Source organism: Apaloderma vittatum, unplaced genomic scaffold (assembly GCF_000703405.1).
Source record: "Apaloderma vittatum isolate BGI_N311 unplaced genomic scaffold, ASM70340v1 scaffold16899, whole genome shotgun sequence".
Lineage (NCBI taxonomy): Eukaryota > Metazoa > Chordata > Aves > Trogoniformes > Trogonidae > Apaloderma > Apaloderma vittatum.
Genome location: NW_009735980.1, coordinates 7,160 through 19,908, shown reverse-complemented (window position 1 = coordinate 19,908; position 12,749 = coordinate 7,160). Strand labels below are relative to the sequence as shown.

General features: G+C 38.7%; 1 protein-coding gene across 1 annotated transcript in view; it reads left to right on the top strand.

Moving 5' to 3' along the window:
• The window catches only part of MTMR12 (myotubularin related protein 12), a gene marked incomplete at its 5' end in the record, with an annotated part of 25,695 nt that extends 14,718 nt beyond the window's left edge, over nucleotides 1–10,977 (top strand). Inside the window, 6 exons of the mRNA XM_009876810.1 lie at nucleotides 4,401–4,479; nucleotides 6,111–6,181; nucleotides 7,123–7,295; nucleotides 8,037–8,204; nucleotides 9,120–9,281; nucleotides 10,279–10,977. Coding sequence (XP_009875112.1) covers nucleotides 4,401–4,479; nucleotides 6,111–6,181; nucleotides 7,123–7,295; nucleotides 8,037–8,204; nucleotides 9,120–9,281; nucleotides 10,279–10,854 — 1,229 coding nt within the window. The remainder of the gene's footprint in view (nucleotides 1–4,400; nucleotides 4,480–6,110; nucleotides 6,182–7,122; nucleotides 7,296–8,036; nucleotides 8,205–9,119; nucleotides 9,282–10,278) is intronic.
• Nucleotides 10,978–12,749: the final 1,772 nt, after the last annotated feature.

Sequence of the window (12,749 nt, the reverse complement as noted above, 5' to 3'; positions counted from 1 at the left end):
GGTCTCTTCAGTCTTCCTCTGCTCCAGTGTGGTGTCCCTTTCACAGGAGACAGTCCTTCACAAAGTTTTTCATTGTGAGTCCTTCCCACAGAACTGCAGCTCTTCCCAAACTGCCACAGTGTGGGTCCCTCCCATGGGCTATAGTCCTCCCAACGATGGGTTGCAGCAGTGTGGGCTTCACTCAGAGTCATGGAATACTTGGGGTGCAGTCCCCTGCTCTGATGCGGTGTCCTCTACAGGCTGCAGGCAGGAAACTGCTCCCACCATTAATCTCCGTGGTATGCAGAGGGACACCCTGCTACCTCACCACGGGCTGCAGCAGAATCTTTCCTCTGGTGCACCTCTTCCCCTCCTTCCTCAGTGACCACGGTGTCTGCAGGGTATCTCCTCTCACATCTCCCTCCTCTCCAAAACAAAAAACTCCCCAGAAGGGATTTGCCCCGCAAGTTTTTCCCCTTTAGATATGTGTATTACAGAGGTGCCGATCGAGTCTGTCTTGGACAGAGCTGGGTCTGACTTACAGACACACTTGCTCAAAAGCAAGTAGTTGAAAGCAGACCTCTGAAGTAGTAACTCAAGACTGTGCTTTTGACTGGCATGTTAAGGGGTATTTCTGGTTCTTAGACTTCCTGCCTCTTGCTTAAGTGGTCACAGGGTCTGAAATGGAGTTTAAATGTTAGTTGGAATATACTAGCTGGATTGAAATTTTTGAGAGAGATTTTTTGATCTTCTGTGATCCACTGAAATTTCAGTGTTAAGTGTTGACATAGCACAGTGGCTTGATAGGTTAAGAGATGAGTCAAATTATTAATTATTTTTTTCCCTAGTTTTTGTTACATACTAGTCATGTCTTAAAACATATGAAGCATAAGCTTGCTTAAAATTCTGTAACTCTAGCTGTAGGTCTAAACATGACTATTGTAAATAGAAACTCCACTTGAAAGGATTAAAAATGGGAGCTATGTGACAATATCTTCTAGGCTTTCAGACTTTTTCCTGGGATTCTGGCTTTTTTGCTGTCAGGAGGCAGTATTTTGACCTCATGTCTTGGCATGAAAAAAGCTCCATGCCACATTGCAACTGTGCAGTGTGCCGTTGGGCTGTTCTGGACAGTGGGTCCTCTGCAAGCTAATGAGGGTAAATGTTACAGTAACTTATGTCCAGTGGTGTGCTAAACACTGGGCAGTTCACCTTTGGCTGTTGCTGTGGGACATGACTGAACTGGTCATCACTGAGGAAATATATGTTTACAGTGTAGTCTACAGACAGTATCCAAGTCCTGTTGATTTTATACATGTAATTTAGCTAGTATGTTGATTTAAAGTTAATATGAATGATTTCTGGTAAATACGTAGTAAAGATTTCAGGGACACTCTGAAGAGAAGTCTGAGGTATAAGGCATTTGCCAGAGTTTCACATTGAGGAGTTTGTCTGGAATATACTGTCAAATCCACAGTGAATCTTAGGTGATAAAAATAATTACCTGTACTTTAATGTACTTTCTGGTAACTTACCCTCCAATAGGAAAGAGGCAAAAGTTTAAATTCAAGTCATTTAACATCTCTCAGTAAATACTGTATATTTCAATGGTGTAATTGTATCATTTTCTATTGCTTGAAGCAAAAGGGGATGTGTTAAAACTGCACTCCAGTGAGTCTTGCTGTCTTCTGGCTTTTAAAATATGCTTTGTTAGTAGACAGTAGCTTACTGAATATAGCACTCTGCACTAGCAGTCTGAGAACACTGTTCAGGTAACTTTTTGCAGAAGTATTAAGATCTTGCAAAACTTGACAACCTTGCTATTATTTTTCAAAGTCTGAATACGTTATTTTTGTTCTATATATGCCTAGTTAATTTGATTTAGGTAGTTTGGGGGTGTTGGCTGATGAGAAGCTCAACATGACCCAGCAATGTGTGCTCACAGCCTGGAAAGCCTAGAGGACAGGCTGAGAGAGTTGGGGCTGTTCAGCCTGGAGAAGAGAAGGCTCCGGGGAGACCTTACAGCGGCCTCCCAGTGCCTGAAGGGGCTACAGGAAAGCTGGGGAGGGACTGCTTACAAGTGCATGCAGTTATAGGATGAGGGGTGATGAAGATAAATTTATATTAAATGTAAGGAAGAAGTTCTTCATTGTGGGGGTGGTGAGACGCTGGCACAGGTTGCCCAGAGAAGCTGTGGATGCCTCATCCCTGGAAGTGTCCAAGGCCAGGCTGGATGGGGCTTGGAGCAACCTGGTCTGGTGGGAGGTGTCCCTGCCCATGGCATGGGGTTGGAACTACATGATTTTGAAGGTCCCTTCCAACCCAAACCACTCTATGATTCTATGAATTTCCAGTGTAACTTAAATGTCCTGAACATATGCCCAAACTGAAGTTTCAGTTATAAAAATTTTCATTAAGCAGAGCAGAAGCCACAGTAGTAGGTAGCTGCTTGAAAGAGGATTTTGATGGGTGCAGCTTGGATCATCTTAAATTGTTCCTCTTTTGAAATGTTGCAAAAGCAGCTGTTGGTTTGGTAGACTGCTCACAAGTCTCAGTGTATGCAATTTGCCTGCATACCTTAAATGAGATTTTTGAACTATTCACTTCTCAAATCCTAGTGAAGTATTTCTTTACTGTCCTAGAAGATAGGGAGGAAGGGAAAGCTTGCGCTCTTTTGTGCTGTTACTAAGCGTGATACCTTGATTAAGGGCTAAAAGAAGCTGCAAGTCTTTTGTTGTAACTTCAAGAAGTTCCTATTTTGACTTGGAGATGACTTTGGCTGGGGGAGAACTGCCAGACAATTCTTTGTGTAGGGCTGCATACAAGTGGTTGAGTCTTAATTGTGGTTGAGCGCAATTGAACAAAACCAGGAGCCAGCCACACTTAATGTGGCCACTCAGCCTTTGGAGTAAAATAAAACTCTTCCATGCTGTCCGCAATGTGAGAGAACTAAAGAAAACTTGAATATGGAATATAGATGTTATCGCTGTAGATGAAAGCCTGCCATGTCTACAGGAAAAAAGACAGCAGTATTTTCTTCTCTCACTTTTTTTGGGTGGTCTTGAAGGACTAGAAATTGGTAGTATAATTTTGTGTTGTTTCAGAGGTTTTTCAAATAGTGGTGGCAGGCTAAATGGAACATGATATTTGGATGCAAGGGAATATTCTAAAACTCAGAAAGAGGGTGAACTGGGGACTGAAGCATATCTTGAAGTACTGTCACGTAGGTACTTCAAAAGGTATCTTAAATGTTGACAGTGAGTTTGAAGGTACTAATCAGAAAATAATGGAGAAAACTACATCTAACATGTACAGAACTAACTACAGAGCTTTGAAGATGCACTTTAATGCTTTTGAGAAGAACTGATTTCGGTGGCCTGGGTGACATGAGTCAGGGAAAGATTTTTTTTTTTTAAATGTGTAATGAACATGGTGAGGGACATGAGCAGGTATGGAGGCAGAGCAGCTACAGGAACAAAACTGGATACATACCTGTGCTCTCTGCAAGCTGCAGAGACAGAAGTGAGCGTGTGTTGCAGTTAAACACGGGAGAGACTCTGGGAGGTGAAAAGTTGTACAGAAACATGCGGAACTGAAGCCATTTTGGGGGAGGGGAGGGAAGGAGGAACGTGTGGTATAGCAGTAACAGAACTGTTGTATACCTTGTGCTTCAAGGTTTGTGTCTTAGGCAGGAAAGGTAATGTATTGTGGTTTTAACTGACTGTGTCAGCTTGTGAGAGCTTTCCAGTTTCTAAATGCTGGCTATGATAGAAATAAAAGCAATACAGATTTAGGTTGCATTTAAAAAGCTACAAAAATCCTAGTGAAAATCATAAGAGTTTAATGATTTCGTGGTATTGGCCTCTCGGTTTATCTTGGCTCTTCCCTTTTTGATGTATTCTAACGCCTCTTCAGGTGCTGTGAAAACTGCTTGAAACCTTTTTCAGGTAGTCTTACGTTATGTAAACTTATATAACCCCTTCTAAAACACGTTTGTTTTTCTGGCTCTAACAGTAATGGCTTTCAAAATCCAGCCTCCTTATGTTAAACATCATATAGATCATGCTTTAGAATCAAGGCAACTGGAACTTGAAAGAGACATCGCTTCTGATTAAACTTTTTTTTTTTTTCTTTTCCTGTTTTGTCAACAGATTGATTTACTTGGATTGGTTGCTATGAACATTCAGCATACTTTCTATAAAAAGCCTGTGGTGCTACAAAACTCTACTGGTGTTTGTAGCTCCAGAAGACTTGCTCATATAGTTATAGGGTGTTGACTTTAACAATGATTAGAATTTACTGACTCCTTAGTTTTGGGGTTTTTTTGCGACAGTTTGTAATTGAATATTAATACAATGAATGGCTGATAATGAGCACCACATATGTGAACAAACTAATTCTGGGGTTTATTTTTTTTGCAGATAACAGTACAGACTTCTGGGCAACGGATGTGAAGTGGTTTTCATTACTGGAGAGCACGAACTGGCTAGACATCATCAGGTGTGCTATATCTGTAACTTTCTGGGTTTCTGATTGTTGTTAAATGCATTCGTAGTGGGTTTTCTAGCTAGTTTCTTGAAATATGACAGCATTCTTCACCTCCAGTAGGAAAGAAAATTAAGACAGTCTTATGATCCCATTTATGTGGTCCCATCTTATTTCTACAACGTGAGACAGTGTTTTTACAGTGCAGGTTTGTGTTAAGCCTCCCACGTTAAAGGATGTGAGAAGCAGCAGATCATTCCAATTACAACTCTTCCAGCAAACCTATTAAAACTGTAGATCCAGTAATTTCCTCCAGCAGTTAGTCACCTTCTTTCCAAACTGAAGAATCCTGTTTGTTTCTTGCATGAAACCTATTCCGTGTCTCTGACTAGCCTTGCCGTTCTTCTCTGTACTCTCTACTTCTGTAATATCCTTTAGGACGGGATGAACTGCAGTATTCAAGATGTTAGCCCAACAAAGATTTATAAAATGACAGTTGTTCTCAGTTTTGTCCCCTTCCTCTCCTGATTGTTCCTCAAGTTCTTTTTTCTTCTCTCAGCAGTCCACAGTGAGTAAGTGTTGGAATGGTGTTGGCTAACTTAAGACTTGTTATAGTGGAATGTTGAGAGGTTTTACTTGTTTCAGTGTTACTTTGTGCTAATTTATTGTCTGCCAGTTTATTCTGTGATATGCTTGTTACCATGAAGTGCTTCTGCAGTCCTAGGCAGTTGGCATCATTTTTTTTCTAGTCTTAATAACAATCAATAAATATTTACTCATTCCTAAATCCGGAATTTAAATATATGTTGAATAAGCAGTTCTAATGAAGATCACGTGTGGAGAAATCCATTGACATAACCAAGATCACAAACAGCTTCAAGTAAATGCCAGCCCAAGTTCCTGTGCTTGTGTTGTTCTGAGACTGGTCATTTCCATACTTGGATCCAGTTGCTTCCTGGATCAGCCTGTTCTTGGCTCTTGCAGTTAGTAGGAATGCCTTCTCAGCTATTCTAGATGCTAGAACAAAGAATCTAACAACTCCACACTTTGGAAATACTGTCAGCTTCTATTAGGGACCTAAGCAGTTGCAACAATCCTAATTTGTGTGCAAACTTCCACTGAAAATAACCGAGTTTATAGTTTTATGTCATCTTTAATTCTACTCAGTCTTCCTTGTGTAATGATAATCTCTGAATTAATTCTGTATGCATGTTTAGAAGATCTGACTTGCTGATCCTTCCCTCCTAAAACCAGATTATGAGAGAAATGTAGTGTGTAGTAGATTAGAACATAAGTGTGGTGATGTTGATTCTTCCCAGGACAAAGATCTGGCTCTTAACAATTGTAATAATTTAATATGTGTGTGTGATGATTGTTGTTCATCCAGAATAAAGTATTGTAGTACAAACATACAAAGATAATAACTGGAAATGCATGACCAATTGCCAAATAATGCCTCTTGAAAGTTTGCTGTTGTGGCTAAACAGTTCTTCATTTACCCAAGTTTAGCATAGTTGTTGTTTTAAAGGAGTGTTAAAGTTTCAGCAGTATGACGTTCTAGCCCCTTTTAGGGGGAACCAATCTAAGAAGCGTAATTGTAAAAATGCTATGAGAATGTTCACTTATCTTTTCCTGTACCACGACAGGCGAGTCTTGAAGAAGGCTATAGAAGTTGCTGAGTGTCTGGAAAGACAGCATACAAATGTTCTCCTTATAGGTAAGAATTTAAGGAGATTTTCCTATATAATTTTTAAACTTTTCTTTTGAATTGCTTTAGATGTAGCCTAAGCTTTATGTGTATAATTATGGTAGAGGTTGGTAAAATTCATGGAGTACTCAAAGTACCAAGCATCTAAATCTCTCACACTCCCAAACATGCTTCCTGTAGTTAAAAAAACACAGTAAGCGTTGTTCCAAGTGAAGAGAAGTATGCTGCGAATGCAAAAGCTGCTGATAAATCAGCAGGAGTGTCATGCTACCTTTTGTACCACCTTACACATTCCTGTTTCCTAACTTATTATATTAAATGTCTCGTAGACCTTTTGCTGTACTTTAAGGGGTGAGTACACCTACACAAAGAACAGAGGATTTTTGTTCTAGATACACACTGAATATTATGAAGTCTCTTTATTAAAAGTACATGAAAGAGTACAGTTTTTGTAGACATCTGGAGCAGTTTGTTTTCCTAGGTTGAGTAATCACATGGAAAACTAAACTCATTGTTGATCATTAAACTATTTTTGGATTACTAATTTAGTTGGGTTTTTTTACACACTGTCATTTGAGAAACCTAACATGGAGAAGAGATGTTTCCAGAAGGCACCCAAAGGTTGAGGTCTGCATGAGGAGGAGGGGCAGTGTGTGCCTTGTGGGGAAATGAAGGACATAAGCATCAAGTGGTAAAGTTTGGTTTTTTTGCAGGTTTTATTGTCAAAGTATTATTCTGGTGTAAGCATGCAAGAAACCTTACATTTTTACAAAGAGGAGTATTGCAAACATGAATTCATTTCTCTCTGATGGTATAATACTTGCAAGAAACTGTGCTTTTCTGATCTTGAAATACAATTTTGTTTACACGAATCTAGCAATACCTTGCTTTTTTAACAGAAGTTCTGGGAATGGCATAGTAGACTATGTTGTTTCTCTTTTCTTCTGCAGAAGAGAGTGCTACTGATCTGTGCTGTGTAATCTCTAGTCTGGTTCAAGTGATGATGGATTCGTACAGCAGAACAAAGTCAGGGTTTCAGAGCCTTATTCAGAAGGAGTGGGTAATTGGAGGACATGGCTTTTTGGATCGTTGCAACCACTTACATAAAAGTGACAAAGAGGAGGTATGATTTTTTTTTTTTTATGTATTACTTTCCTTACTATTTGGAAGTTTACTTGGCATAAGGAGAGACTTAGATGTCAGTTCCAATAGCTCTGAGAATCTTTAATATTAATGGTTTGTTTTATGATTTGACATTTTATACAGTGTCACTATTTCTGCTGTTTAGAGTTCAGCAACGTCTTTAACTAGAGAACAAATACAACATTTCCCATTCAGTTTGGGGGTCTTTTGAAAGATATGTATCTCGTATCCTTTGAAACTATGTTACATGGTATTAATGCCCATAGAAAAAAAATCAAGTGAATTGCCCATTCTTATCACATCTAGATTTTTTTCTGTCTTGCTACATATTGCAGGCTAACTTCTCCATATTTTTGGGGGGGCAATAGATCAAATCGCTATAGAGAAAGGGAATCTGTGAACTGACTAGTTCTGATCAAGAATTGCTATGAACTAGTTTGCTTTGCCAACTTCAAAAGGCTGCATAGCGCCACTTTCATAGCAAGTTAATACATGCAAATTCAGGTTAGAAAGTGTTCGTCTCTTCTGTTAACAATGGGCCAAGGGTAGCTCAGATGATACTGCTTCAGGTTTCAAACAAAGCTGTATGCAGCACTTCTGCAGTTATCCAGACTCCTTTCTTAAATACTTGCACTTGGAGACGCTAATTACTATAACATAGATAGTTTACATGGTGGAACTTTTTTTTTTTCTGAAACGGATGCAATTTTTCTTTGCCTAGGCTCCTGTTTTTCTGCTCCTGCTAAATTGTGTTTGGCAGTTGGTACAACAGTATCCTCCAGCATTTGAGTTCACAGAAACTTACTTAACTGTCCTGTCAGACAGCCTCTACGTGCCTATTTTTAGCACTTTCTTCTTCAACTCGCAACATCAAAAAGACACTAATACGGTAAGGGTTTGTTATTTTGTGGATGCAGTGTGTTGGAGAACAGGTTTCACCAACAAGCAAGGAGCACTCAAAAATAATTCCCCATACTTATGGAAAGGATGATGCCTTGAAGGGTGAATGAGCGCAACTTGGTGTATAAGGAGCCAGGCTCAGGACTTGGTTCGTGATGACAAAAGGAGAATAACCCAGGAATACGTAACTTCTAATGTGTGGCTATAGATTCATATTTATTGCTCCTCAGTGAAAATGGAGCTTCTTAAACTAATAGAAACTTATTCTGCAGAATAGCAGGATATATCTGCAAAATTCTTGTATACTATATGCTGTTGTATTCCAAAATCAACATGTCCTAAATGTTGATTTGCATTTGGTTCATGCTTTTCTTTAGATGTAGAAGCTGGAAGCAATGGAACTATACTGTGCAAGGCTGCACAGAAACTTAAAAAAAGTGATGTCTTCCACATAAAGAAAGCATTGATCATAAAATTTAAACTGGTAGCACCACATAACTGCAGTTAACTTTTGAAGTTTGGAGAGTTTTATTCCAGAATCCCAACATGTCCCCTGCATTTCAAAAATTCAACTGTCTATCTCCTGCTCAATTTTCAAATGTTTATTTTCTCTTTAGGTTACCTAATCTTATTTTCAACAGTGAAAAGCTGTCTTGGTGCTGTCTAGTTCCACTTTCGAAATAAAAAACAGTATGAAGTTACAGATAATACATAGATAGCCTTTGTGTCTGTACTCAGACACAATCTAATCTAATAATGTTGTTCAGCTATTGAATACATAAAAATCATAAGTGGTGTTGCAATTCTATGGCCTCTTCTGTGAAGAGCTAGTTTCTTAATTTCAACTTGACTTGGTCAAAATTCCTTTCTAGCAGTATTAATTGTGACCTATTTGTTTTGGCAGAGTGGTGAAAGCCTCAAGACACAAAGTGGTCCTTTCAGATTTCTTACTGTGTGGGACTGGTCTGTGCAGTTTGACTCCAAGGCCCAGGCTTTCCTGAACAACCCTCTTTATGCAGAGAAGCCAAAACCAGATAAAAGTCAACGGAAAACTGCACGATTCAAAGTAAGATATGTGCTGGGGTTTTTTCTAAATAAAATTTTGCACAACTTGTACTTCAAACTCAGAGTGGCAGTATTCGTGCAGAGTTTTTAATAAACAAAATACATGTACACCTCAGACCAATCTGAAATAAATTTGCACTCACCTCAGTAACAAATTACTATTTTACATCTACTGTGCCTAACTGTGCACTTAGGGGTGTTTTTCTTCATGCTTTTGTGCAAGTGTAATGATACATCATGGGACTTAAAATCCAGGTGAATTGCACTGACATGTTTGAAAGTGAGATTTTATTGTTATGTGGACTACCTAACTGAAATACATAGCAGGTTTAGAATTGCTCCCCTAACTTTGAGTGTAATTAGAGTGTGTGTGTGCACACTTGGAGTGGGACCAGAACAAAAACTAGGGTGTGGAGGATTATGGGTGGACCACTGATTACTGGCAAGTAGCACAAATTCAGTAAGAAAAGTTTGTCTGGAGTAGCCTCTTTTGATTGTAATATCCACGTTGGTTAAATTCTGTTCTGTACAAAGCATTCTCAAGTGAAATGCTGTCAGTATGATCTACAGCATTAATCAGAGAACTTTTACGTGGTGGGATGCAATGAGGAACCACTGGATTAAAAACTGCCAAATCAAGTATTCTTTGATTTGTGTGGCTAGCTTAAACTAAACATGGAAGTCTGTAACACTTGAATGTATGCGAAGAATTCTCGTTTTTCAAAGAAAAATGTTTTATTCAGTGTTACTTCATTGCTCTAGTTACAGTGCAGGAAAGATATCTGGGAATACTAAATAAGTTGTGTGAAATATTTGATGTATTAGCCATTTAAGAGTAATGATTTTTGGCTATATAGCAAACCAGTGGCTGTTTTTGAGTGACTATTGCTTGTAAGTATTTTCTGAATACTAGCTATGTTTAACTTCCTCTTAAGACATTTTATAAAGTACCCTCAATATTTATCTTGGTGTATTTTTCTTTTTCTTTTCTCTTAAAGCATCAACGGCAACTGTCTTTGCCATTGACACAAACAAAATCTTCCACAAAGAGAGGATTTTTCAGGGAGGAAACAGATCATTTAATTAAAAACATTCTTGGTAAAAGAATTGGCAAGTTCATAAATTCTTCAGATGAACTTCCTAATAGCTTCAGGGAATTTTATGATGGCTGGCATAGTAAACCTGTTGACTACCATGGTCTTCTGTTACCTCGCATTGATGGGCCTGAAATCAAAGTCTGGGCACAACGGTATTTACGATGGATTCCTGAAGCCCAGCTTCATGGTGGTGGTACAATAGCCACAGCTGCCAAGATTTTGGACTTGATGGAGGAAGTACAGAGCTTGCAGGTGAAAATGGATGAAGAACATAGTCAAGCTATTTCTGGAGATCTACGTTCTGCTCCAGTGCTGAGTAATTCTGCTCGTTTGTCATCCCTGTTTCCATTTGCTTTACTTCAGAGACAGTCTATCAAACCAGCTTTACCCACCAGCACTTGGAAAGACTTGGAAGATGAAGATGACTTGGTGAAGAGGGATGATGAATTTGTTGATCTGAGTGATGATATGCCATAAAGTGTATATAAATTAAAGTACAAATTATGTGTGGCTAAGCTCTGAATTTTAAATGTTGTGCTGTATCCCCATAAGGAGCTCACTCAAGCATCTTCAGCCTGTTCAATAGGTTTGTGGAGTTAAAAAACCAAAACAACCCTTGGTTGGAAAAAAAAATAGTTGCCATGATTAACTGAGCATATTTTGAACTTCTGTTTCATTATAATGTTTATTGCAGAAACACATTTTTAGCATAGGTATAATGAAAAGAAGTTTAGGCTGGAGTAGCCATATGGCCACTTTTTTTTAAAAAAGGAAAAACAATCAACAAAGCCGTGTTATTTTCTGAAGTGGAATCCTAAATACATATAGCAACAATTACTGTCCTAACATAAAACCTTTTCACTTTACACTAAGAGTACTAGGATTGCAAGTATTGCAACTAGGAATACAATACATCTGCATTTCCCTGTTGTGTAAAATAAACAGAGAAAGGCGCAACTAAATGCGCATTGGCAAGTCAGCTTTTTACAGCTGAGGAATAAACTTGTAGTCACCGGTCTGCTGTGGCATTGACTGAAGTGATGGGCTTGTTCACCTCACCTTCTCTGACACTGTCCACCCTCGGCTTGCAGCACTTGGCCTCGTGTGGTATGATAGTAGCGGCTTGGCTGCTCTAAGCCCGTGCATGCATTTAGCTTAAGGATCAGATGCAAGAGCTCAAGTCTTACTGTGTGGCTGCTGTGCTATATGCCCTTGCTGCCTTGGAATATTAAGTCCCAAATTATGTTAATTTTAAGAAGTTACCTGACTGTGAGATTCTAATTTGCCGTGAGTATTTCTTCTCTTAGTAGAGTGAGACTTGTTTTGATTTTCCCCATTTATGCCAGTTGCCTTTGAGGCTTTCTGTAGCTTGCACTGAGACCCTCCACATAGAAGGGAAGACTCTCTTTCTGTAATCCTGCATTGACGCTGGATTTGCTGTCTGTCGCCACTTGTCATGAGTTGGTGGTACAGCTTATGAATGTGGCGTTCACACCATATGAACACTTGCATCCTGTTGCTGGATGTTCTAACATTACCTCAGTGAAAAAAGCCATAAAGAAATGCCTGTTGACTTTGATCTACTGTGTGTATGTTTATATATAAAGTATTTTTACTGCAAATAATCATCCTTTATAAAGCTGTATATTATTTGACTGTCAAATCTATTTTGAGCCCTTAAGTTGTAGAGTACTCCAAGAATGGATGCAAGTCCATCTGTTCAGTTACACTGAGAAGATGGACATTGAATCTTTTCTCTATTCTCATACTGACTTAGAAATCCATGCTGGAAAACTTAGCTGATGGATAAACCGTTGCTTAAGTTGAATCAGCTCAGTGTAGTTGGGGATATTAAACTGCATTACTGATTAATCACTTTGCACTGAGTTGTATTATTATGCATAGCAAAAGATTATCAGCAGCCCTCTAAAAGTAAATGTAATATGTTAAAATAAATGTACTAATGGAGAAATGGGGAGAGCTTAATGCAACTATGCCAAACTTGAAGCTTCCCAATTCTTGATTGCCTTAAGACTTAGTAGTGTGAGGACAATACTTGAGTTTGTAGTGTTTTATTTAAAAATACACTAGTACTTTCACTTTCTTTTGTGATACCTATGATCTTACAGAAAGCACTTGCTAGAATGGACTGTCCAGCATGTCCTTTACACTTTATTATTGTAGTTCAAGTGACTCATGTATGCAGTAGTACTTGGCATGTTGAATGAGCAATGCAATTTACAGTGAAGAAATATCTGTCATTCTAAGGTCATCTGGGTTCAAGTTTGGTTGGAGTTTGTTTTTTGGGTTGCTTTTTTTTTTTTTTTCAAACATTGCCGTTAGAAAAAAATATTAAATGGATTTTTCTATGC